Raw genomic sequence first — 20,997 nt, forward strand, 5'->3', positions numbered from 1 at the left:
TATTTGCAAAAATGACTTGAGTGTCCGCAATAAAGGGAAATGGGAACTGTTAAAGTCAGCACAGGAAGGCAAACCTGGAAGTAATAGTATGAAATTGCTTACAAGAAAAACAATGAGACTTGACATGAGGAGAAAGTTTGTTAAAAAGAGTTAAAACATGGAATAAATTGCCGAGGTCAGCTGATGAAGCTTCAACTTTAAAATATAGGCAGGTGAGGACAAAATACAGAAGGGAAATTCCTGCATACTACAGGAAAGTGGGGCTTGATCATCTACATGGTCTTTCCAACCTGAAGTGTCTCGGAAGTAAAATAGAGCTTGTCATATATGATTTGTTTTTAACTAGACCATGGTTACATATTTCCAGATAATCTGTTGTGAAATTTTCCTTGCTCTTGTGTACTTTTTAACTCTCCTTGATTTTATTATTGAAACTATGCACTGCAAAAACCAAAAAAAAACCAAAAAGGATATAGGACCACAAAAAAAAAAAAAGACATTGCATTTCTGTCCTACCTGAATTCTGAAAGATAAATAGATGCAAGGCATTTACTGTGAATATAGTATGAAATATAATTGAAAATATTAGATTTGACCACACTGTCATATGGAAAAGCTCATAGGAAGTCCTGGATGAGAGTTGGTGGGGGTCAGTCCAATGTCATAAACTGGAGGCTAATACTTCTGACTCTCAGAACCCCCAACCTCCACAAACATCAAAAGGGATTCACAGGAGGCCAGGGACATAAAAAATGAGCCCCGTGCCTTTCTACTGATTCTGGAACTCTCTACTCCTGGACATCAAGGAGTAAGTGAAGACAGGCTGCCAATGTTTCTGCCTGCTCTGGAACAGCTGCCAGAAGGGGAGGAGAGCCCTGCAGCAGACTGGGATCCCACAGGTCCTGCAGGACATGCTGCCATAATAGCAGGAGTGGGTAAAATGTATTTTCTTGTGGGAGGGCTTGGGTAGTCAAAAAAAAAAAAAGACTGATAACTTGCAGGAAAACACTTTAAAACTTTTAATACTTAAATTTAAGCAAGGGATAGAAAGAGATATGATGTCTATTACAACTGGAGTTCAAGTATTTTTACGTGGTTTAAGCAAGATTTGTTTTAATTCTTTTAGTGGTAAAAATTATGTCTATATAAAAACTGACTGAGGTTTTTTTGTTTTCAGTAGCATAGGCGAATCCATCTCTCTTGTGAGATTTGTGGGATCTAAGGTTCTAGATCTAAGGATCTAAGGTTTTTGTGGCTGGGAACAGGATAAACGTGCAAGAAACAATACAGGAGTAGTTATTGCAGGGCAGCATGGGAGTGGGATTAAAAAAAATAGTCCCACGCAGGACTCTACAGGGGAGTTCAACAGTGCAAGCAGGAGATGTGCTCATTTTTTCCACTGATTCCTCATGGGAGGATTCAAGGATGGAGGGGATGATGAGTATTCCCACTAGGGGTAGAGAAGTTGTAGCAAGAAAAATGTGAACCTCTGCTGGTTTCTGTGTTAAACTTTGAGGAAATATATTGCAGATTTGTTGGACCAATGGGTAGTTCTACAAAAAATAAATCAACCAGCCTGGTGAATTGCAACATTTACAGTGATTATGGATCCTCTTTCTAGCCCATTTCTCTATGATGTTTGTAGTAATACAGCAATATGACAATTTAAAGTTTATAGGCCAGATTTTCAATAAGGATCCAGAATTTTTGTGATGCTCCAGAGATGTAAGAGAGATTCTGGCTGTAACTGGGCAACTGAAAATTCCCTTGGCAAGGGAAACCCTAAGATTTGTAACATTATTCACAGTTTTCTGTGTTGTGTTCACTATATATTTTGATTTTCCTAAGATTCTAACAAGAAAAAAAATGCTTTTTATTTTAAGTTTACACAAAATACCCTATTGGATTTTTGTGGGGCATGGTTCTGTTTGTTAAAGGAAAACCAGTTTTTTTAAAAAAAAAACAAGTGAAATAAAATCTTGTGATTTTTTTAAAATTGGTTTTAATTGAATTTTATTATGAACAATGGAATGATGAAGGGTGAATGGGATGAGTTGTAAGAGTGTGACATCAAAGATAAATACCAATCCGCATGCATTTGCCTTAATTCATTTGCACACTACAATCCCATTAGATAAAAGTAGTTGTCTTATGGTTTTCTCATATTACAAAAAAAAAAAGTTAAAATAAAAAAAGCAAAGCTAGTATATGAAATCTGAGCCATGAAATATAATCCTCCAGTTGAAAACATTCAGTAAAAAATGTTTTTTTAGGTGCCAGCTAATAGTGGAATATTAGTGCCTGCTGTTAAAAATACATACCCGCTTCCCATTCCCCTACACCCACACTTTGTACATCAGCATAAAAATCTGGGCAGATATTAAGTATTCCACCCCCAGAGCTGTGTGAAACTTCTCCATTTCCATCCATGCAAACTTTTTCCTCTACTTTTGAATTTGCACCCTTTGAGTTTCTTGTTGAGTTACACAAGTGAAAAATCCCCTAAATTAAAAGAAAAGCCAGATGAAATGTCTTTCATCTGGCTTCTAATTGAAAATTAGAACTCTGAGAGAAATCACAATTTTTGTTTTGTTTTGTGGATTTACACACAACATTTTTTGCCATTTCGTGCTGGCATGATTTGGTGCTTGCCCCCAAATTTTGCTTTATGTGACATTTTATCAAAACTACTACTTTGAATAACAGCCTCATTTTCATTACACAAAAGGAATGCATGCATTTGAAAAAAGCATGTATCTTAGCAACTTTTTCCCCCCCCAAATGAGCTCATTTTCAGATTCATAATTGAATGCATAAAAAATTGACACCATCATTTGAGTCATTTTGCATTTTGCCAAGAATATTTGAGATACTTGTAGCTGATAACATGCAAAGTTTAATATTTTCCTTTAAAAAAAGAAAACGCACATCCCATCACTTCAGTTTCTCTGAAAGGTTTTAGGAATCTGGTTCAAGTTTGGGGTTTGTTACTAAGGTTTCATACAGCTCGTTCTAACACATGAACTTATAGCCATCATTTTGGATTTGCTCATTTAAGGCCTCTAAGGAACAGGTTAATCTTTGTGGTTTACTTTGAAGCTTTCCTACCCCCATTTTGAGTGAGAGCGCATTTCTGAGCTCAGCCTATTCAGAGTATGTGCTTTTAAAAGAACATTCTAACAATCATAGTTCCAGCTAGAGGGCAGCATGCATTGCTGAGATAGTTAAGTTTAATGTTTTGCAGAGCTAAGACATGTTTCTAGGAATCCTACTTGATATGTTCTACACAAGAAATGATATTTTTAAGCTCTGTTTGGAAGAAATGAATCAGCTGTGGTCGCTATGAATGGCTAAAATATATTCCCCACTTCAATTTACCTTATTGACATCCATTCGCAACTTCTCATTGTTGGCACTGGCAGCTTTTTCTGCCGCTTTCTTTTGACGTTGGGGTCCCCTGCCAAAGAAGATGTAGTTGACCAATGCATATTCCAGCAGGGCCATAAAAACGAAAACAAAGCATCCCATCAGATACATATCAATGGCTTTTACATAGGGAATTTTGGGAAGAGTCTCTCGAAGATGGGTATTGATGGTTGTCATAGTGAGCACAGTTGTGATTCCTGGAAAAGGGAAGACAGTTCCATTGATTATACTCGTGTTAAATTTCTATCATTATAACTCAATCTTTAAATGCCAGCACAGCAGGGAAGTTAGGAAGATATTTTTGTTCTTTGTTTAAAAAGCATGGTGTTAGTGCAATTTATTACAGTTGTAATTGTCAAGACAAATACACAGTAATCTTGACTCATACAAATATGCTTTCTTAATGGGAACTGTAGACTCTCCTAGCTACCTGGGTTTTCAGCTGCCAGTATAGACACATTACGTCTTGCCTCACTGCTTCCCTCTACAATGTTTTTGCTGCCTGTCTTTAGGCTTGAATTCCTGGGAAGAAATCCTGGCCCCATTGAAGTCAATGGCAAAATTCCCATTGGATTCAATTGTACCATGATGTCACCCACTTCTCCCTACATGCTCCAGTTCTGATTTCCATGGAAGTACTATCAACAGGAGTGAGCTTGATTGTTTGTTAATTTTTGGCAAGCACCATTCACATTTATATTTGCAATGTGTGCTCAGATACCATGATGAGGGGTGTAATATAAACAAACCCTCAAAGGATAATTGAGGAGATACATTAATACAAAGAGCAGTGTTCTGAGCATTAATCAGGAGAATTGTTTTGCTTGTGGAATTTAAGGTAACACTATGGAGAGGAAGCTCTCTACCTGGCAAGGGAGATTGGTTAAGTCAAATGCACAGCCCTGCCACAATTGTATCTACTTCACACCTGAAAAGGAAAAGCAATGTATATTCCATACTACAGTACTGTAGGCTTGCTCTGGATTGCCATGAGCAGAAACAAATAAAATACATGCTATTTTTAGACTAAAAACAAGTGCAATAAAAAAAAATCTGATTGAGACAACCAGGCTAATTCCAATTACAATGATTATATAATTAGCTAATTCAGATATTAAATCACTTTCAATTTTTATTTCAATTGTGATAAATTTAAATGCTGAATCAGATAATACAAAGTTTAACAAGCTAGGCAAAGAAACCCAAAAGAGATTTTTTTTTTCAAAATCATGCACGAAATGTTACACCAGAAGCAAGAAAATATATTCTACTAATACACAATGCATGATAGAAGTAAAAATGCCTACCTAAAGCAACTCTTGCAGCTGAAGCATCATAATTAATCCAGAATGAAACCCAGGAGAGGATAGTGATCAGAATGGAAGGCATGTAGGTCTGCAGAATGAAGTAGCCAATGTTTCTCTTAAGTTTAAAGCTGAGAGACAGCCTTGGGTAGGCACCTAAAAAGGGAATATTTAGGCATGGCTGTGATTTTGTATACCCTTAACATTCTTTGCAACATTTCCGTTTTACACTCTGTTTCCTATGTTACAGATTTAGCATACACACAGAATTGCCTTAGTTGGGGACAACCAAATGCAGATTTTATAATGAAGTCTGTATTCAACAGTATTTTGTACTAAAGGTGTCGAGTCAGTAATACATAGATTCACAGCTGCTGCTAATTAAAATCTCCTATAATCAGCTATCAAAGTACATTTCAGAGTGCAAAACTGTGCAAAGGCTTTAGTCTTTGGTGGCTACGGAATGCCACGTTAGGTGCGAAGCAATCTTCCCAATCTGAACTGCCATACAAGGTCACCAGGCACTAAAGAGTATTGCAGGAGTGCTACTCAGGCAGGGTAATAGTGACCCTGGTGCACAGGGCCCTCACTGGCCTATGGACACTGAACTGCCACTATTTTGAAGATTTCAGTGCACACATTCTTTGCATAAGTCTCTCCCACCGAGCTGAACTTCACCAAGAATGGGACTTTCCTGAACTTGGTTACAGACAGACAGCAGCCGTGTCAGTTACTTAGGAAACAGTCAAATAAACAGTACCGGTATGATTCTGCTACCTCTCATGTTGGTGTCACTACACTGTCTTAAATGGAGTTACTTCTGATTTACACCAGATCTAGGTGCTATGTCCCAAATGGATCACACCCCCAAGATTTAAGGCCCTCAAATAATAAAGACAGCCTCCTTGGGGAGAAGTTAAGCCATAAAAGAAACATACTGATCATAACGGAAGGTCGGTGACCAAACAGTATTGACACTACTTTTATTTCAATAGTTCCAGCTGGAGTTACACTCAGTCCTCCTAAGCGAGGAGCACATCTCTGTTAGCATCGTCCAGTGTCTTGAAGGTGGAGTTAGAAAAGGAAAATGCTAATGGGACAGATCCACAAGGGCTCCAAGAGCCATCAAAAACTGAACCCATGTGGAGAAAACATTATCAGGCTTTTTTTTTTTAAATTAATATGTTGCCAATTCTGCTTCCCCTCTTTGGGCTACATTGCGCCTTCCTGGCCCTGCTGAAAATCATTTTACTGTCGACCAAGGGAGAATTACAAAATCCTATCGAACGAGGATTAGAAGCTCGTGCAGCAGAAGGTGAACTAAGAAGCTTGGCTCCATCAACAAAATACAGAGAAGAGAGACGGGTTTTCCTGTGGGTAGGTTATGTCTTGAAGAATTTAGCAAGCTAAGGTGCACAACCAATTTCTTCAGCTTTCATGGGCTAACTTACTGTAGAAGCCAGACAATATAGTTTACTGGAGCAAGCTGTAATATTAGAGATTAATGTATCCTAATTAGAATGAAAGTCACGAGGGCCAAACACACAGGAATGTTCTGTGTCAATTCATCAATGATGTTGTATGTACTATACTGTGAAAATTCATCAGAATCTCTCATTTGCATATTCAGAATTGTTTCTCTAAGCTACTCCTGGCAAATTTTTATTCAGACCAAGGACTGCACCCTTGCAACTAATCTATTTCTAAAATTATTTTCAGTGAGCAAATACAGTTCCCCTTAAACTCCCCTTCTACAAACCTGTAGAGAAAACAACATTCTTGGTGACAAGCCTGAAGTCTACAATGGAGAATTGTGGCAGTTCAATCTTTGTCACTCCTGTGACTGCATTATCACCCCCACGCCAGTAAAATTCAATGTCATCTGTTGTATAGCCATCTATAAAACAGGAGCAAAGGGTTATGGCTCTGATATCATGCAAAGTTGTAATGAACAGTTCAGTACATTCTTTCAGGAACTTGGAGTAATTTTAATTGCATTTCCTAAATTAAAAATATAAATAATGTAACAGATGTGTATACATAGTCACAAACAATGTACAGTCTAGTTATAAATATGATTATGTCAAATGGCAATTTTAAATGTGTGTGTATATCTTTTTATTGATTCAGTCAGATTACCTTAATAAAATAAACTGATAAAAGGAAATTAGATTATACAAGTATGCAATACAGGTGGAGTCCAGTATACAGTGGCTTACAGATTTATTTAATCTCAACTATCAGAAAATAGCATGTAATGTACAATATAATCAGTCTATTGTTGAATATGGAACTTCAGATTCTATATTCAAAACCTATTTTATTTTTTTTAATTAAAAAGTAGATTCACCATTTTATTGTCCAGAAATTAAAAGTCAAACAAAAATAGACACTATTATTGTAGACATCATAAATAAATGTGTGAACCCTACCCATTTTGGCTGTACAGCTGCACATAAATTGTCCCTAAAGCTGTGCAAATGTGACATCTGCCATCATGGCCAACATGGCCAACACAAGGATTGACTAGGGATCCCCAGAACTGAAATAATGAATCTCTACAGCATGAGCTAAAGAAAGTGGCAGACTCTGTAGCTCCTTGGTGTAACAGACTCATGTTCTCTGTAGACTGGGCACAGAGGGGGGTACATAACACACACTGACAGCAAGAGTATATAAACTAGGGCTGTCAAGAGATTAAAAAAATAATTGCAATTAATCGCACTGCTAAACGATAATAGAATACCATTAATTTAAATATTTTTCTACATTTTCAAATATATTAATTTCAATTACAACACAGAATACAAAGTGTTCAGTGCTCACTTTATAGTTATTTTTGATGACAAATATTTGCACTGTAAAAAACAAAATAGTATATTTCAATTCACCTAATACAAGTACTGTAGTGCAATCTCTTTATAATGAAAGTTGAACTAACAAATGTAGAATTATGTACAAAACATAACTGAATTCAAAAACAAAACAATGTAAAACTTCAGAACCTACAAGTCCACTCAGTCCTACTTCAGCCAATCGCTCAGACAAACAAGGAGTGGGCAGCATTACCTCCTGCAAATTGTAACCAATGTCACCTGAAAGTGAGAACAGGCATTTGCATGGCACTGCTCTAGCCAGCATAACAAGTTATTTATGTGTGAGATGCACTAAAGAGTCCTATGTCCCTACATCTTCAACCACCATTCCAGAAGACATGCATCTATGCTGATGACAGGTTCTGCTCGATAATGAGCCAAAGCAGATTGGACCAATGCATGTTCATTTTCATCATCTGAGTCAGATGTCACCAGCAGAAGGCTGATTTTCATTTTGGTGGTTCAGGTTCTGTAGTTTCTACAGTGGAGTATTGATCTTTTAAGATAGCTGATCTCCACACCTCATCGCTCTCGGATTTTAGAAGGCACTTCAGATTCTTAAACCTTGGGTCAAGTGTTGTATCTATCCTTAAAAATCTCACATTGGTACCTTCTTTGTGCTTTGTCAAATCTGCTGTGAAAGTGTTCTTAAAACAAACATGCGCTGGGTCATCATCCGAGACTGCAATAACATGAAATATATGGCGGAATGCAGGTAAAACAGAACAGAAGACATTCAATTCTCCCCCAAGAAGTTCAGTCACAAATTTAATTAACATTTTTTTTAAATGAGCATCATCAGCATGTCCTCTGGAATGGTGGCCAAAGCAGGAAGGGGCATATGAACGTTTAGCATATCTGGCACGTAAATATCTTGCAAAGCTGGCTACAAAAATGCCATGCAAATGCCTGTTCTCACTTTCAGGTGACTTTGTAAATAAGAAGCAGTCAGCAATATCTTCCACAAATGTAAACAAACTTGTTTGTCTTAGCAATTGGCTGAACAAGAAGTGGACTGAGTGGACTTGTAGACTCTAAAATTTTACATTGTTTTGTTTTCGAGTACAGTTATGTAACAAAAAAAATCTACATTTTTAAGTTACACTTTCAGGATAAAGAGATTGCTACTACAGTACTTGTATGAGGCGAACTGAAAAATACCATTTCTTTTGTTTATCATTTTTACAGTGCAGATATGTGTAATCAAAAATAATAATATAAAGTGAGCACTGTACACTTTGTATTCTGCATTGTAATAGAAATAAATATATTTGAAAATGTAGAAAAACACTCAAAAATATTTAAAAAGTTTCAGTTGGGTTCTATTGTTTAACAGTGCGATTAATCATGATTAATTTTTTTAAATCACAGTTAATGTTTTTTGAGTTAATCACGTGAGTTAACTGTTAGTATAAACTACTAACATTAATGAAAGAGGTGCAATAGCAAGTAAATAAACTAGGCACAATGGCTTGTAACGTACTAAAAACACAGGAAAATAAATGTTTGTTAACTATAAAGGACAATTGTGATAGGGACAGAAATTTTATCTTTAGTCTTCCAGGGTAACTGCATAAGAAAGCTTGATGTGCAGCTGAGCAGGATTGTAAAATCTTACAATAGGTTAAAAATAAAAACCTTTTACATTGCTTGAACATACCTGATTTCAAGGATAATGGACATTTATAGCAAACTGGCAAAACACTGCACACTTCATGACTACCTGAAAACGTATTAAACAGTCTCCAAATCTCTTAATTTCTGATCAGCCAAGTGTAGAATAGTAACACTGAAAAGGTAAGCAAATGTACAGTGCGTCATCAATTTATGCAGATGCAAACTCAGGAATCCTTCAGAACATTAGAATGGCTGGGTTCAAAAGCCCGCTCAATATACAGAATTAGTTTTAAAGCAGTCTCATAGCGTGTGTTTTCCATAGCACTGTATTTTTGTCAGTTTCAGCTTTCTCTGAAAATGACCACTTTCCTTCTATATTTTATGGTACTAATTGGAAGTCTAACATTCTTTGAGGAAGCAGACAAAGAAAATAGAACAACAGAAGTGAAAAGTAAATCAGAACGCATGAAAAATTTCTCCTGGTGTAAGTGGGATATTTTCTCTCGCTTTGGGCTCCATCCTATGAGGTGCCAAGCACCATCAACTAATCATCATGAAGGACTGAGTCCCAATACATGGGACCAAAACTGTGCCTGCTATAAATTCTTGCTTTACTCAGTGTGGGGGGTTTCATGGTTTGTTAGATTAGGGCAGAGGTGGCCCAATGTGTTTTCAACTAATTTGTTATCTTTTATTCATAGTATTCATGTAACTGGCCTGACTCATTTTAGTGTAATTGCTTTTGTTTTATTCCCTTTTGAAAACTCCATGCACAACAATTTGTTAAAGTCATCTGTGAAAACAGACAAATAAGCTTTCTATTTATTGTGGAAGAGCGCCATTCCAGGGTGTCCCATTATGACCTAAGGCAGCCCTGCAGGCACCCTGCCCTCAACAATCTCTCAGTTCTTTGTAATGGCTCGCTCTGTAATGGGTTAGAGCACTTGAACAAGATTCTCACCCTATGGGGTCTTTAGTCTTAACCCCCCAAGCTCCCCAAATACTAAAACAGACTTTGAGGCCCTCAGGCCACACCCTTCCTTCAGCCCACAACCCCTCATCTTGGGATCTATGTAGCTTCATTCAGATGTCTTCTCCAGGGTACAGGATCCCACAGTCCGTCTTCAGTCTGTGCTGTTCCCAGGTGGGAATCCCAATTAACAAATGCTAAGGAATTCTCTAAATATCCTGATTTCTCCGATGTCTTGCTACAACATTTCCTTAATCTTAGCCACAATTAAAAACTTTACATGTCAGTCAATGATTGAATAGATTGTCAGCAATTGGCATTGACAAAAAACCTGGTCAGAAAATGAAATGGAGAAAAACTGTGCACATTTTTGTGAAATTTTATTTTTCCTCAGGAATTTGACTAGTTTTGGTTAGCAAACGCCATTGGTAAAGAACCAGTACTTCTCCACTAGGAAGAGTAAGGATCCATAGCTCAAGCTGCAGCAGGACATTCTCCCCAACATATCCAGAAGCTCCATACTCCATAAGTGATATGGGCTCGAGTTCAAGCAAAGAGGACCCCAAAATTGATCACTTATTTATTATAGAACATGCTTTTTCTCCTTTGTTTCACTTACAGACCTTTTCCCCCGTCACCTGTAGGTTTGCCAGAGGAGCCAAGTGTAGTTTGGATGGACAACCTTTACACCAAATGAATCTTTCCTTTCTCTGCCTGTGAACTAGGCAGTGCCATCAATAGGATTAAAGTTGGCAAAGTTCAGCACTGGCAAACACCCACAGTGAATTTGGAAGGTCATGGTGTTTGATATTTATACATACAGTAGATGTCTATATAGTCTAAAATAATGCAAGTCTGGGAAAGAACCAAGGTCACTGCAATCTGTTGACAAAAGTCTGATCAGGTGTAGTCCAGGAAGCATCAAGCATGATTGCAGAATGAATTATACTGATGCTCCTGAAGTGCTACAGTTGCCACAATAACCAAATGATCAACATGCTTTTTGATCTTCAAGACCCACCTGCTGCAAGTTGTTTGCATCTTTGGAAACTAGAACCATTAGTATACTATAGAAAATTATCTTCATGGAAAGCTACACAGTGGACTTTAAGGTTTCAGAGCATTAATCAACAGTGCAATGTATATAGCACACACAGATATTTTCCTATGGATAGCAAAGCTTCTGTACAACTTCTGTAATTCAGATTGGGTTGAAATTGTACTACTATATTGACTAGATGATTAAAAAAGCCAAATTACATACTTACTCCAGAGATGGGAATTATTTTGTTCTGTAGGGAAAATAAAGCATTTCACAGCTTAATTATGCTTTCCTGAAACCGCCTAATTACACAAGAACCCCTTCTTAATCCCTCATTTCTTCAATTAACCCTATTTTATTTTCTCTGCTGCCTGGAAATATCTAAAGGTAGATATGGAAGAATGTGCAATACTTTAAATGTTTCTTTCCAACAGAGATGGCCTGAAACTCATGGGCTCTATTAACTGCTGGACAGGTTTAAGGAACACATAGGTAAGGCATCCATTTTCCCCTTTGCCATCTGGCTCTATATTCGATACCACTGTAATTTCTGAATTAACAGACTAATTTATGTGGAAAATGCAACTGATAACCGCTTACAGGGTTTTCCACTCCCTTTATATTCATCACTCCACAATGTTACTCATGGTAAATATGCATCACACATTGTTAGGGTTAGTCCTTCGGTCCTCCAGCATCGTCTGCATATTACTGTACTAAATGTACTCCACATAAATTTGTATGGAAGATTTTTCCCCCCCACAGTTACTAAAGTTGACTCCACTTATAACCAAATCTGTTGTCATCCCCCCTCCCCCACTGCCATCTGGAAAGAAGACTTTCTTTTCATGCTGTGCAGCAACTACTCCAGAATGAAGAGCAAATGAAGAGCTGCTTACCAAAGAGGGAAACTAATGGCAAAAAATGGGACACTGGTTACTAACAAGGTGTTTCTAGTCTGTGCAGAATCCTTGATTTCAAGCACTATGAGGAAATGTGCTTCATTCTCTCTCTCTCTCTCTCTCTCTCAAAAAAAGGAGGAGGATAGGGTAAGGGGTGCATGGATGGACTTTGTTAAAGATAGATTTAGGGGACAGACTACTATGTTTTCTTCTTCCATGTTTGAATGGAAACAATTCTCTACACATTTATCCTGAACAAAAATCCCTTATTCTATTCTACTCAGGTCTCTGATCATACTTCAATGCCTAAAAGGGTTTTTACCGAAGATGCCTGGAAATTCTGCAATAGATCAGGTCATCATGATGCCCTTTTCCTTCCCTATTCATGGTTTATTTTCCAGGAAAGAGATTAACATTTTAATAAGAGACAATGTTTTCTGGTCTACCACCATTTCTGTTAGATCTTTAGAATCTACTTTTCTGTTTTTGAAGGTAAAAAATAAAAAAGCAACAACAAACATGCCAGCACAGTAAAGAAAGGCAGTTGTATGCTACAAAAAAAAAAAAACAGTGTCCTTTGAGAGGTTATGCAAAAGCATTCTACATGATTTACTGTGCAGTTTAATTTTATTTATAGGAAAATTGGTAGGAAAACATCTGCTCACACCATATTCCAAATTAACATTTATTTAATTTCAACATTAAGCTCAGGATTCTAGGAGATCTTCTTGAGCCCTCTAGGATGAATCAACAGTATGTTTTGATGTCAGGATTAATTACTGTACTTTAGAACTATAAACAGAATAGGAAAAGAAAAAAATAGCAAAACAAGTTTATTAGTGTCTATAAACTGCATGCTGTGTATACATTAAAACATCAGGATAATTATTTTTTTCATTTGGGAAAATAGATTGAAGAAAGCGTTTTAAAAAACCTAAGCCAAATTTTTATGAAACAACTTATTACAAGTCCTTTTCTGAATCTCTCCTAATGGATATTTAACGACATGTCTCCCACTCAAACTTGGGTTCACCCAACAAACAGCTGTTGATTTTTTGCCAACACTTTATGAAGCATTCCAACTGTTCCTTTAGTCTCTTCAAGAAAGAGAGAGTGTCAGTTAAACAGCTCCTGTGTTCTCAATGGGAGTTGCCAGGTGCTGAGCACTTCTGAAAATCTAGCTTCTTCATTTAGGTACCGTGAGGGGAGTTGAGCCCTTTTGAAAATCTTGCCACAGGAATCTAAGCAAAAAATTCCAAAAATTCAATTTTGCTGTGGTAAAGCTGTGCACAACCCCCTGCTATTTAAGGCACTAGAGAACATCTATGGTACAGAGAAGTTAAAATGGGGCTTTGATGTTGAATGAAAAAGCTGTTAATATCCATCAGTTACAGAAGAAAGACATTTCCTAAAATTCTACAAGTATTCAGAACCCCATTAAAACATTTCTCCTCCTGGTCTATGTAGAATGAATAGTCCCATTGATTTCATTGCATGGAGGAGGAGAGAGGAATAGTATGGGGGGGGGAATTGCAAATGAATGCCATAGTGTACTGCTAAAATACCTACAGGTAATCTGAGACAAACCTACTACCTACAAAACATCAGCCAGGAAAATGAACAGATGCATTCATTTTCCGGGTGGATGTTTTGCCAGTAATAGTTATAGGTCCAATTACCTGTGAACATAATATACGTCAGCGGGTATTTAGGCTTCAAGACATCTCTACTTGCTAGTTAAATGATTTAATGCCCAAGCAATTTTAAAGAGTAATAGCAGCCTGGAAAAAAATCAGCTTATAACAATGATAAAGAAAACAAAAAGAATGACAGGTTTCAGAGTAGCAGCCGTGTTAGTCTGTATTCGCAAAAAGAAAAGGAGTACTTGTGGCACCTTAGAAACTAACAAATTTATTTGAGCACAAGCTTTCGTGAGCTACAGCTCACTTCATCGGAATGCATTCAGTGGAAAATACAGCGGGGAGATTTATATACACAGACAACATGAAACAATGGGTGTTCTCATACACACTGTAAGGAGAGTGATCACTTAAGATGAGCTATTACTAGCAGGAGTGGGGAGGGGAGGAAGAAAACCTTTCGTAGTGATAATCAAGGTGGGCCATTTCCAGGAGTTGACAAGAACATCTGAGGAACAGTCGGGGGTGGGGAGGGTGGGGGGAAATAACATGGGGAAATAGTTTTACTTTGTGTAATGACCCATCCACTCCCAGTCTCTATTCAAGCCTAAGTTAATTGTATCCAGTTTGCAAATTAATTCCAATTCAGCAGTCTCTGGTTGGAGTCTGTTTTTGAAGTTTTTTTGTTGAAGGATAGCCAATCTCAGGTCTGTAATCGAGGGACCGGAGAGTTTAGAGTGTTCTCCAACTGGTTTTTGAATGTTATAATTCTTGACGTCTGATTTGTGTCCATTTATTCTTTTACGTAGAGACTGTCCAGTTTGACCAATGTACATGGCAGAGAGGCACTGCTGGCACATGATGGCATATCACATTGGTAGATGCGCAGGTGAACAAGCCTCTGATAGGGTGGCTGATGTGATTAGGCCCTATGATGGTGTCCCCTGAATAGATATGTGGACAGAGTTGGCAATGGGACTAAATTTGTTAGTCTCTAAGGTGCCACAAGTACTCATAAAAAGAATGAGCAATAGATCAATATTTCTAAATTATCAGAACACTTATAGATCCTGCACACCGAGTAGGTCAAGCACACCAAGACTAATACTTCATCATTTATTTTGTACAAGAAGATTCCTAGCAGAAGGCACTATTTGATTTAAAATGTAATATGATTGTCAGAGAGTTATTGTTCTACTGTATATTACACTGTATCTAAGTATGTTACCAGCAATGACTGATTGCTCCCCCCCATATCATTTATATATCACCATCAGAAGCACGATTCACTTCACATTTAGAAAGTTTCATTTCTCGTTCCTGTCATTTGTCACACATCAGCAGTCAACCAAATCAATACATTGTTCCTGCAAATATGGGGTCTGATTCTGAAAGGAGCTAAGCCTTCTTAACTCACAGTAACTTGGAGAGCAGTTTATGCTGTCTTAACACCTCACAAGAAAGGGACAATGGACTATGGAGTATTTTGAAAGAAGAAGAAAACAAACACAAAAACTATAGAAAAAGAGCCATTTACTTTTTGCAAGTTGAAACATTTAGGATGCCAGTTAAAACATGCAAACATTATTGCTTAAGATTGAATGGTTTTGCATTTTAAACTCAAGATGTGGTTAATATATACAATACATAAAAGTAAACCTGCATGAGAAGTCTATAAAATCTAGTACAAGGTTTATTGTGTGGAAGTATTTTTGTTTACACAGGGCAACAACAGTCAATACAAAAGGGCTATTTTAGAGATATGAGCACACGCACACACATTGTATTGCACACACATCCAGATAAGGTGTGTGTATAATATATAAAAAATGGCAGGCAGTGGCTCATATTGCAGTATTTATATTGTGGTAGCACTGGAGATAAGGGATCAGGTCCCCATTGTGTCCAATATATAAGTAATGAAGAGCAAATCCCTGTCTCAAAGAGTTTATAATCTAAGTATAATAAACAAACAAACTACAAAAAAAAGTGAGAAACTGTTAGAATCTAGTAGACAAACTCAGGTGAGGGTTCTGACTCTGGTTGCGTCTCAGCTTCAGGTGCAGTCATGGTCAGATATGAGGTATTTTGCTGGTCCTGCATTTGTGAAGCCATGTTAACTGCAAGGCAGCAGAAGCCTAGAGCGAGCCCTTTTCAGGTACCTTCTGCTTGTTCTTGACCCAACTGCCAGCTATAAAATGGAAGAAATTGCCCCTCAAATTGGCATACTCTTTCAACAGTTATAGGTGTCAGCAAGTGTGGCGGCACAGAAGGGGCAGAACATGACAACCTCTTTCCCCCTACAGGCCTGAAGCCCCAAGACATAGACAGAACTGATGGTACATGGCACTTCCTGTCCCCCAGCTCTTCTTCTTTCAACAGTGACATGAGGTACATCAGAATTAGGCTGCATATGGCTTTTGAATGAAACACTATCCACCACAGCCACTTTTTTCTTCATTATCACAAAGAATAGCATAAGAAGGCACCCACTATAAATATGCTGGTGAATTTTTATTACAGAAAAAAAAGCATGTTCATAACCGAGGACAGACAGATGTGGTATTGTATACATAGAAATTATATTTTAAAATTAAAAAAATCTACTGACCCACTAGAAAGGAAAGACTACAAAGCTATTTTAGGTCTCATACCCTGCCTCTGTCAACTAGATTTTCTTTGGCAAGCTAAGAATGTAATCATGAAATAACAGCCTCCCTAAAACAATAAAATGGAGAGAACTGGTAGATGAGATTAAATACTAGGTTGAATGCTTTCACTAATAATATACAAGTTTGTCAGAAACTCTTGAGTTTAAGGCATATGGACCTATTCAAATAAATGAATTGCTCTATAAGAAGTCTAATTCAGGATCTTGACATTTGTAGATTCTTTACCATGGAATAAATTGTATACAGAAAAAAGGCTTGGAAGATAAACATTTACATTTCTAGTATAGTGTATGCTGAGTACATATACTGTAAAAGGTAACATTCTCCATTTTTATTTATAGAACACCTGTGTATACTACCTGCTTCAGGTGATTTCTTTACTGGTGAAGTAGCTTTTAATAACCTACAATGGTATTTAAATATCATCATCATCATCATCACCACCACTATTTTACAGATGGAGAACCTGATACATATCTATGGGTTAGTCATGGACTGTTTACTTTAACTACTTTTTATTCATGATATGTGACTGTCACCTAAATCACATAGGAGGGTGCAATGTATGTATGTATCACCTACTAGGGATCAATACACCCATTGCCATACTATATGTACTTTATATTTATTTAGATTTTGGTCTTACACAAAGTTGAAATCACAGGGTCCACTTTCAAACTTCTGCCTGCAATTTACATGCATATAAAAACACAAGGACATAGAGGACAAAGATGCAGAAGTTGGCCAAAGCAGCAGCACTTGTTTCTCCATTGTTGCCATCTATAATTTGACTACTATTCACATGACTAATACAGGTTAAACCCGCTCACTTCACTTTCCCATTACCCAGAAATCCCAGCCTCAACAGCTCCTGCCCTCTTTTAATGCCTTGTCAAACAGATGGACTTTGTAACCTGTGTGTGTGTGTGTTTATGAAAATGGGGATTACAGCACTTCCCTACCTCACAGGAGTGTTGTGATGAAAAATGAATTAGATTGTGAAGCATTTTAAAATCTGTTGATGAAAAATGCTATATAATAGTAATAGTTATGATAATTATGGCACTGCCTATTATTAAGGATGCCTGACCCATTTTCAGTTGCTTTTAACTTTGACAAATATTAACTGTTCAGGCTGTAACTGTCTGTGTTGGATATCTGCATCAGGTTGATTTTTGTGTGTGGAGATTCCACAACCTCCCCTGGAAGGCTATTCCATAGTTTTACTACCCTTTTAGTTAGGAAGTTCTTCCTGATATCTAACCTACATCTCCCTTGCTGCAGATTAGGTCCATTACTTTATTTTCTTACCTTCAGTGGACATGGAGAACAATTGATCAGTGTTCTCTTTATAATAGCCTTTAATAAATATGAAGACCATTGTCAGGTCCCCCCTTAGTTTTTTCTCAAGACTAAACAAGCCTAGTAATTTTTAACTTTCCTTATAGGTCAGGTTCTCTAAACCTTTTTATCATTTTTGTTCTCCTCCTCTGGACTGTCTCCAATTTCTCCACATCTTCCTGAAGTGTGACATGCAGAATTGCACACAGTATTGTACTCCAGCTAAGGCCTCCCCAGAGATGTGGAGAGAAGGACAATTATCTCTACTTCATTCAATTACCGTACCTTCATATAAATATTCTCTTCAACACCTAAAGGTTTGCCATGAAAACTTACTCAAAGAAAAAAAATGTCTGTTTTGCTCATATCAGCAGAATTAAGGTTCAGGAGGGAAAAAAACAACAACAAACCCCACATTTCACCATAAATAAACTGTGAAATGCACTAAATGAAACTATTAATCCATGTGGGGGTCACTGTTATACCTTCCTGCTAGGAAGGTCATCAACACCACGTCTGCAATCTAAATACAAATTTCAGAGTGGAGATGCCAGTCTAAAAGGCAGAAATCAACCGAGAAAATGAATCACTCACTAGCTGGATAATGGAAGTGTGCCATTTGGCATTTGACAGATACCAAGCAGATCTTTGGGTTATCAGCGTCTGGACAATCAACCAATTCATTGAGAACATCAATATCATTCACCAAACAGGGTAGAATAGATTTAGGGCTAAAGTAAACTTATTACAATTTCCATTATTTTTATACCTTCTAGGTTATAAAATCATCTCTCAAAATTGAATTTTCATGTTTATGAACCACTTATTCTTCTTCTTCAGGACTCAAGTATAAACTGGATTCTTTCTACTTCTAACCTTCCAAATTATCAATATCTCGCAGTATCAGCACTTTCCTTAGAAATGAAGTATTGTAGCCATATCAGTCCCAGGATATTAGACACAAGCTGGGTGAAGTAGTATCTTTTATTGGACCAACTTCTGTTGGTGACAGAGATATGCTTTTGAGATACATGGAGAAGAGCAGCTCTGTGTAGTTTGAAAGCATGTCTCTCTGACCAACAGAAGTTAGTCCAATAAAAGTTATTACCTCACTCACCTTATCTCATAGAAATGAAGACTACTGTTTGGAGAGACCAGAAGCATAAACCCAGATGGTGCAAAATGATCATCATACATTTGAAAACCACTTTAAGTAAAGGATGCCCTTAATTGAATACTTTGAGTTACCACAACGAGTTTAAGAATCCTAGCTCTGCCCTTATTTCCAGGTTATGGCCACAGCATAAGTGCTCTGTATCAGGCCTTGCAGTAGCATTCTCTCCTTGAAAAATACTACAACTGAAAATAATTTTAAAATAAAACTGAGCTAGAAATAAGCTTAAATGCTTATGACTGATTCAGAATGCTAGATCTTGCCCTTTTCACTCCAAACTCTGCTCCTCCTCGCCAGACCCTGAATCTCCAATATACAGAGTGTACCAGATACATTCATACACAGTGCCAAGTGTGTGACAGATGATATGATACATTGGATTCAAAATTTTCATCTGAACACAACTCTGTGAATGAATCATTTATTTCTTAAGGATTAACTGGGTCATTATATCAAATCCTCCTTTAAACTGGTGGACATGTGTTTCATTTGACTAACATTTCCACTGGATTTGCATTGCATGCTGTTCACTTGCTTCTTAAGAGATTACATAACCTAACATGAAGAAAAGGAGGACTTGTGGCACCTTAGAGACTAACAAATTTATTTGAGCATAAGCTTTCGTGAGCTACAGCTCACTTCATCGGAAGCTTATACTTAAATAAATTTGTTAGTCTCTAAGGTGCCACAAGTACTCCTTTTCTTTTTGTGAATACAGACTAACACGGCTACTACTCTATAACCTAACATGTACAGTATAAAATCAACTCTCTATTTCATTTCAAGATCTGTAGCCTGATTTTCTGCACCTTCAGATTCACCAGTCCATTATGACTGGATGCATTCATGAAGACTAGTAAGTCATCACCATCAATAGTGAGGAGGCCACAGCTGAGTCCTGAGATTTACATGCATCTAAGTGGTGAAAATCAAGGGTACCTGAAGTGGTAGATTCAACTCTGATGTTCAGTGAAGGGAAACACGCACTGCCAGTGCTGCTTAGTGGTTGGGTGGGGGTGTGGCAGGCCTACTTCCTCCCATCCCGGGCATTCCCCTTTTCCATTGTAATGCCGCCCTGGAGTGGTCTGTCCTTTCAGGGTATGTCTACACAGCAAAGAAAAACCTGCAGCTGGCCTGTGCCAGTCGATTTGGGCTCACGGGGCTTAAGTTGCGGGGCTTTTTCATTGCTATGTAGTCACAGTCCTTCCTATAACTGCTAAGTCCAGGTCAGGACTTGGAGAGACCTTGTGATGACTTTAGACACCACAGGCTATTTATTTAGTCTTAGATTTAGAGAGCCAGACATTTACAGGATCTGTCTATGTCCAGAGTCCTCAGTAAATAATACTCTTCATATTCACAACAATTGACTCCTGACTCTCCTCTATCACATTAGAGATGGAGTTGAGTAGGCTGCAGCACATTCAGGTGCTTATCCAAACCAAGCTTCTGAATCTTTTGACGATTACCACCCATCAGTACCCTGCATGCAAAATTGAGCATCTCTGTGGCCAACATTATTAAAAACATAATGTAACCAAAAATATAACTCAAACAGTCATGCATGAATGTCACAGTCCTCACCACTGCTCAGCTATTAACCAGGTATTGTACATAAACAAAGTGTATTGGGATGTATCTGAGACATCTTGGTATAAGGCCACTAAGTCTGAATTTAGAAGCCCATGTTAAGCTATTTTTTGCAGATTTTGTGCCTCATGACTATTGTCCCTATGGCCACACTATGGGCCACATTTTCAGAACCTCTTTGAAGGAGCAAATCTCCCCCAAAAATTTCATCCACAATTGAATTGGACACATGTTTGAGTGTATGTGCCTCCAACTATCTGAATGTGAGAGTTATTTGGGTACTTAGGAGTACAATTACTTAGCTTTGCACTGAGGATACATTTTGTCAGTGCAAACTGCATTTAGGCCAGGCCTCATCCTTTCTGAAAATTTATCCCTGATAGAGCCAAATTCTGGCCCTATTCACTATCTAACTGAAATTTATTCTACAGAAAATTGATGTG

General features: G+C 37.6%; 1 protein-coding gene across 3 annotated transcripts in view; it reads right to left on the reverse strand.

Annotated features, from left to right (window-relative positions):
• Positions 1 to 20,997, reverse strand: part of GABRB2 (gamma-aminobutyric acid type A receptor subunit beta2) — a 238,709-nt gene that overhangs the window by 27,315 nt on the left and 190,397 nt on the right. For all 3 annotated transcript variants that reach the window (XM_038414349.2, XM_038414353.2, XM_038414352.2), the window contains exons 6-8: positions 6,490 to 6,627; positions 4,734 to 4,886; positions 3,379 to 3,623 (exon numbers count right to left, since the gene is read on the reverse strand). In XM_038414349.2, the coding sequence (XP_038270277.1) occupies positions 3,379 to 3,623; positions 4,734 to 4,886; positions 6,490 to 6,627 (536 nt within the window). The remainder of the gene's footprint in view (positions 1 to 3,378; positions 3,624 to 4,733; positions 4,887 to 6,489; positions 6,628 to 20,997) is intronic.

Source organism: Dermochelys coriacea, chromosome 8, assembly GCF_009764565.3.
Source record: "Dermochelys coriacea isolate rDerCor1 chromosome 8, rDerCor1.pri.v4, whole genome shotgun sequence".
Classification (NCBI taxonomy): domain Eukaryota; kingdom Metazoa; phylum Chordata; order Testudines; family Dermochelyidae; genus Dermochelys; species Dermochelys coriacea.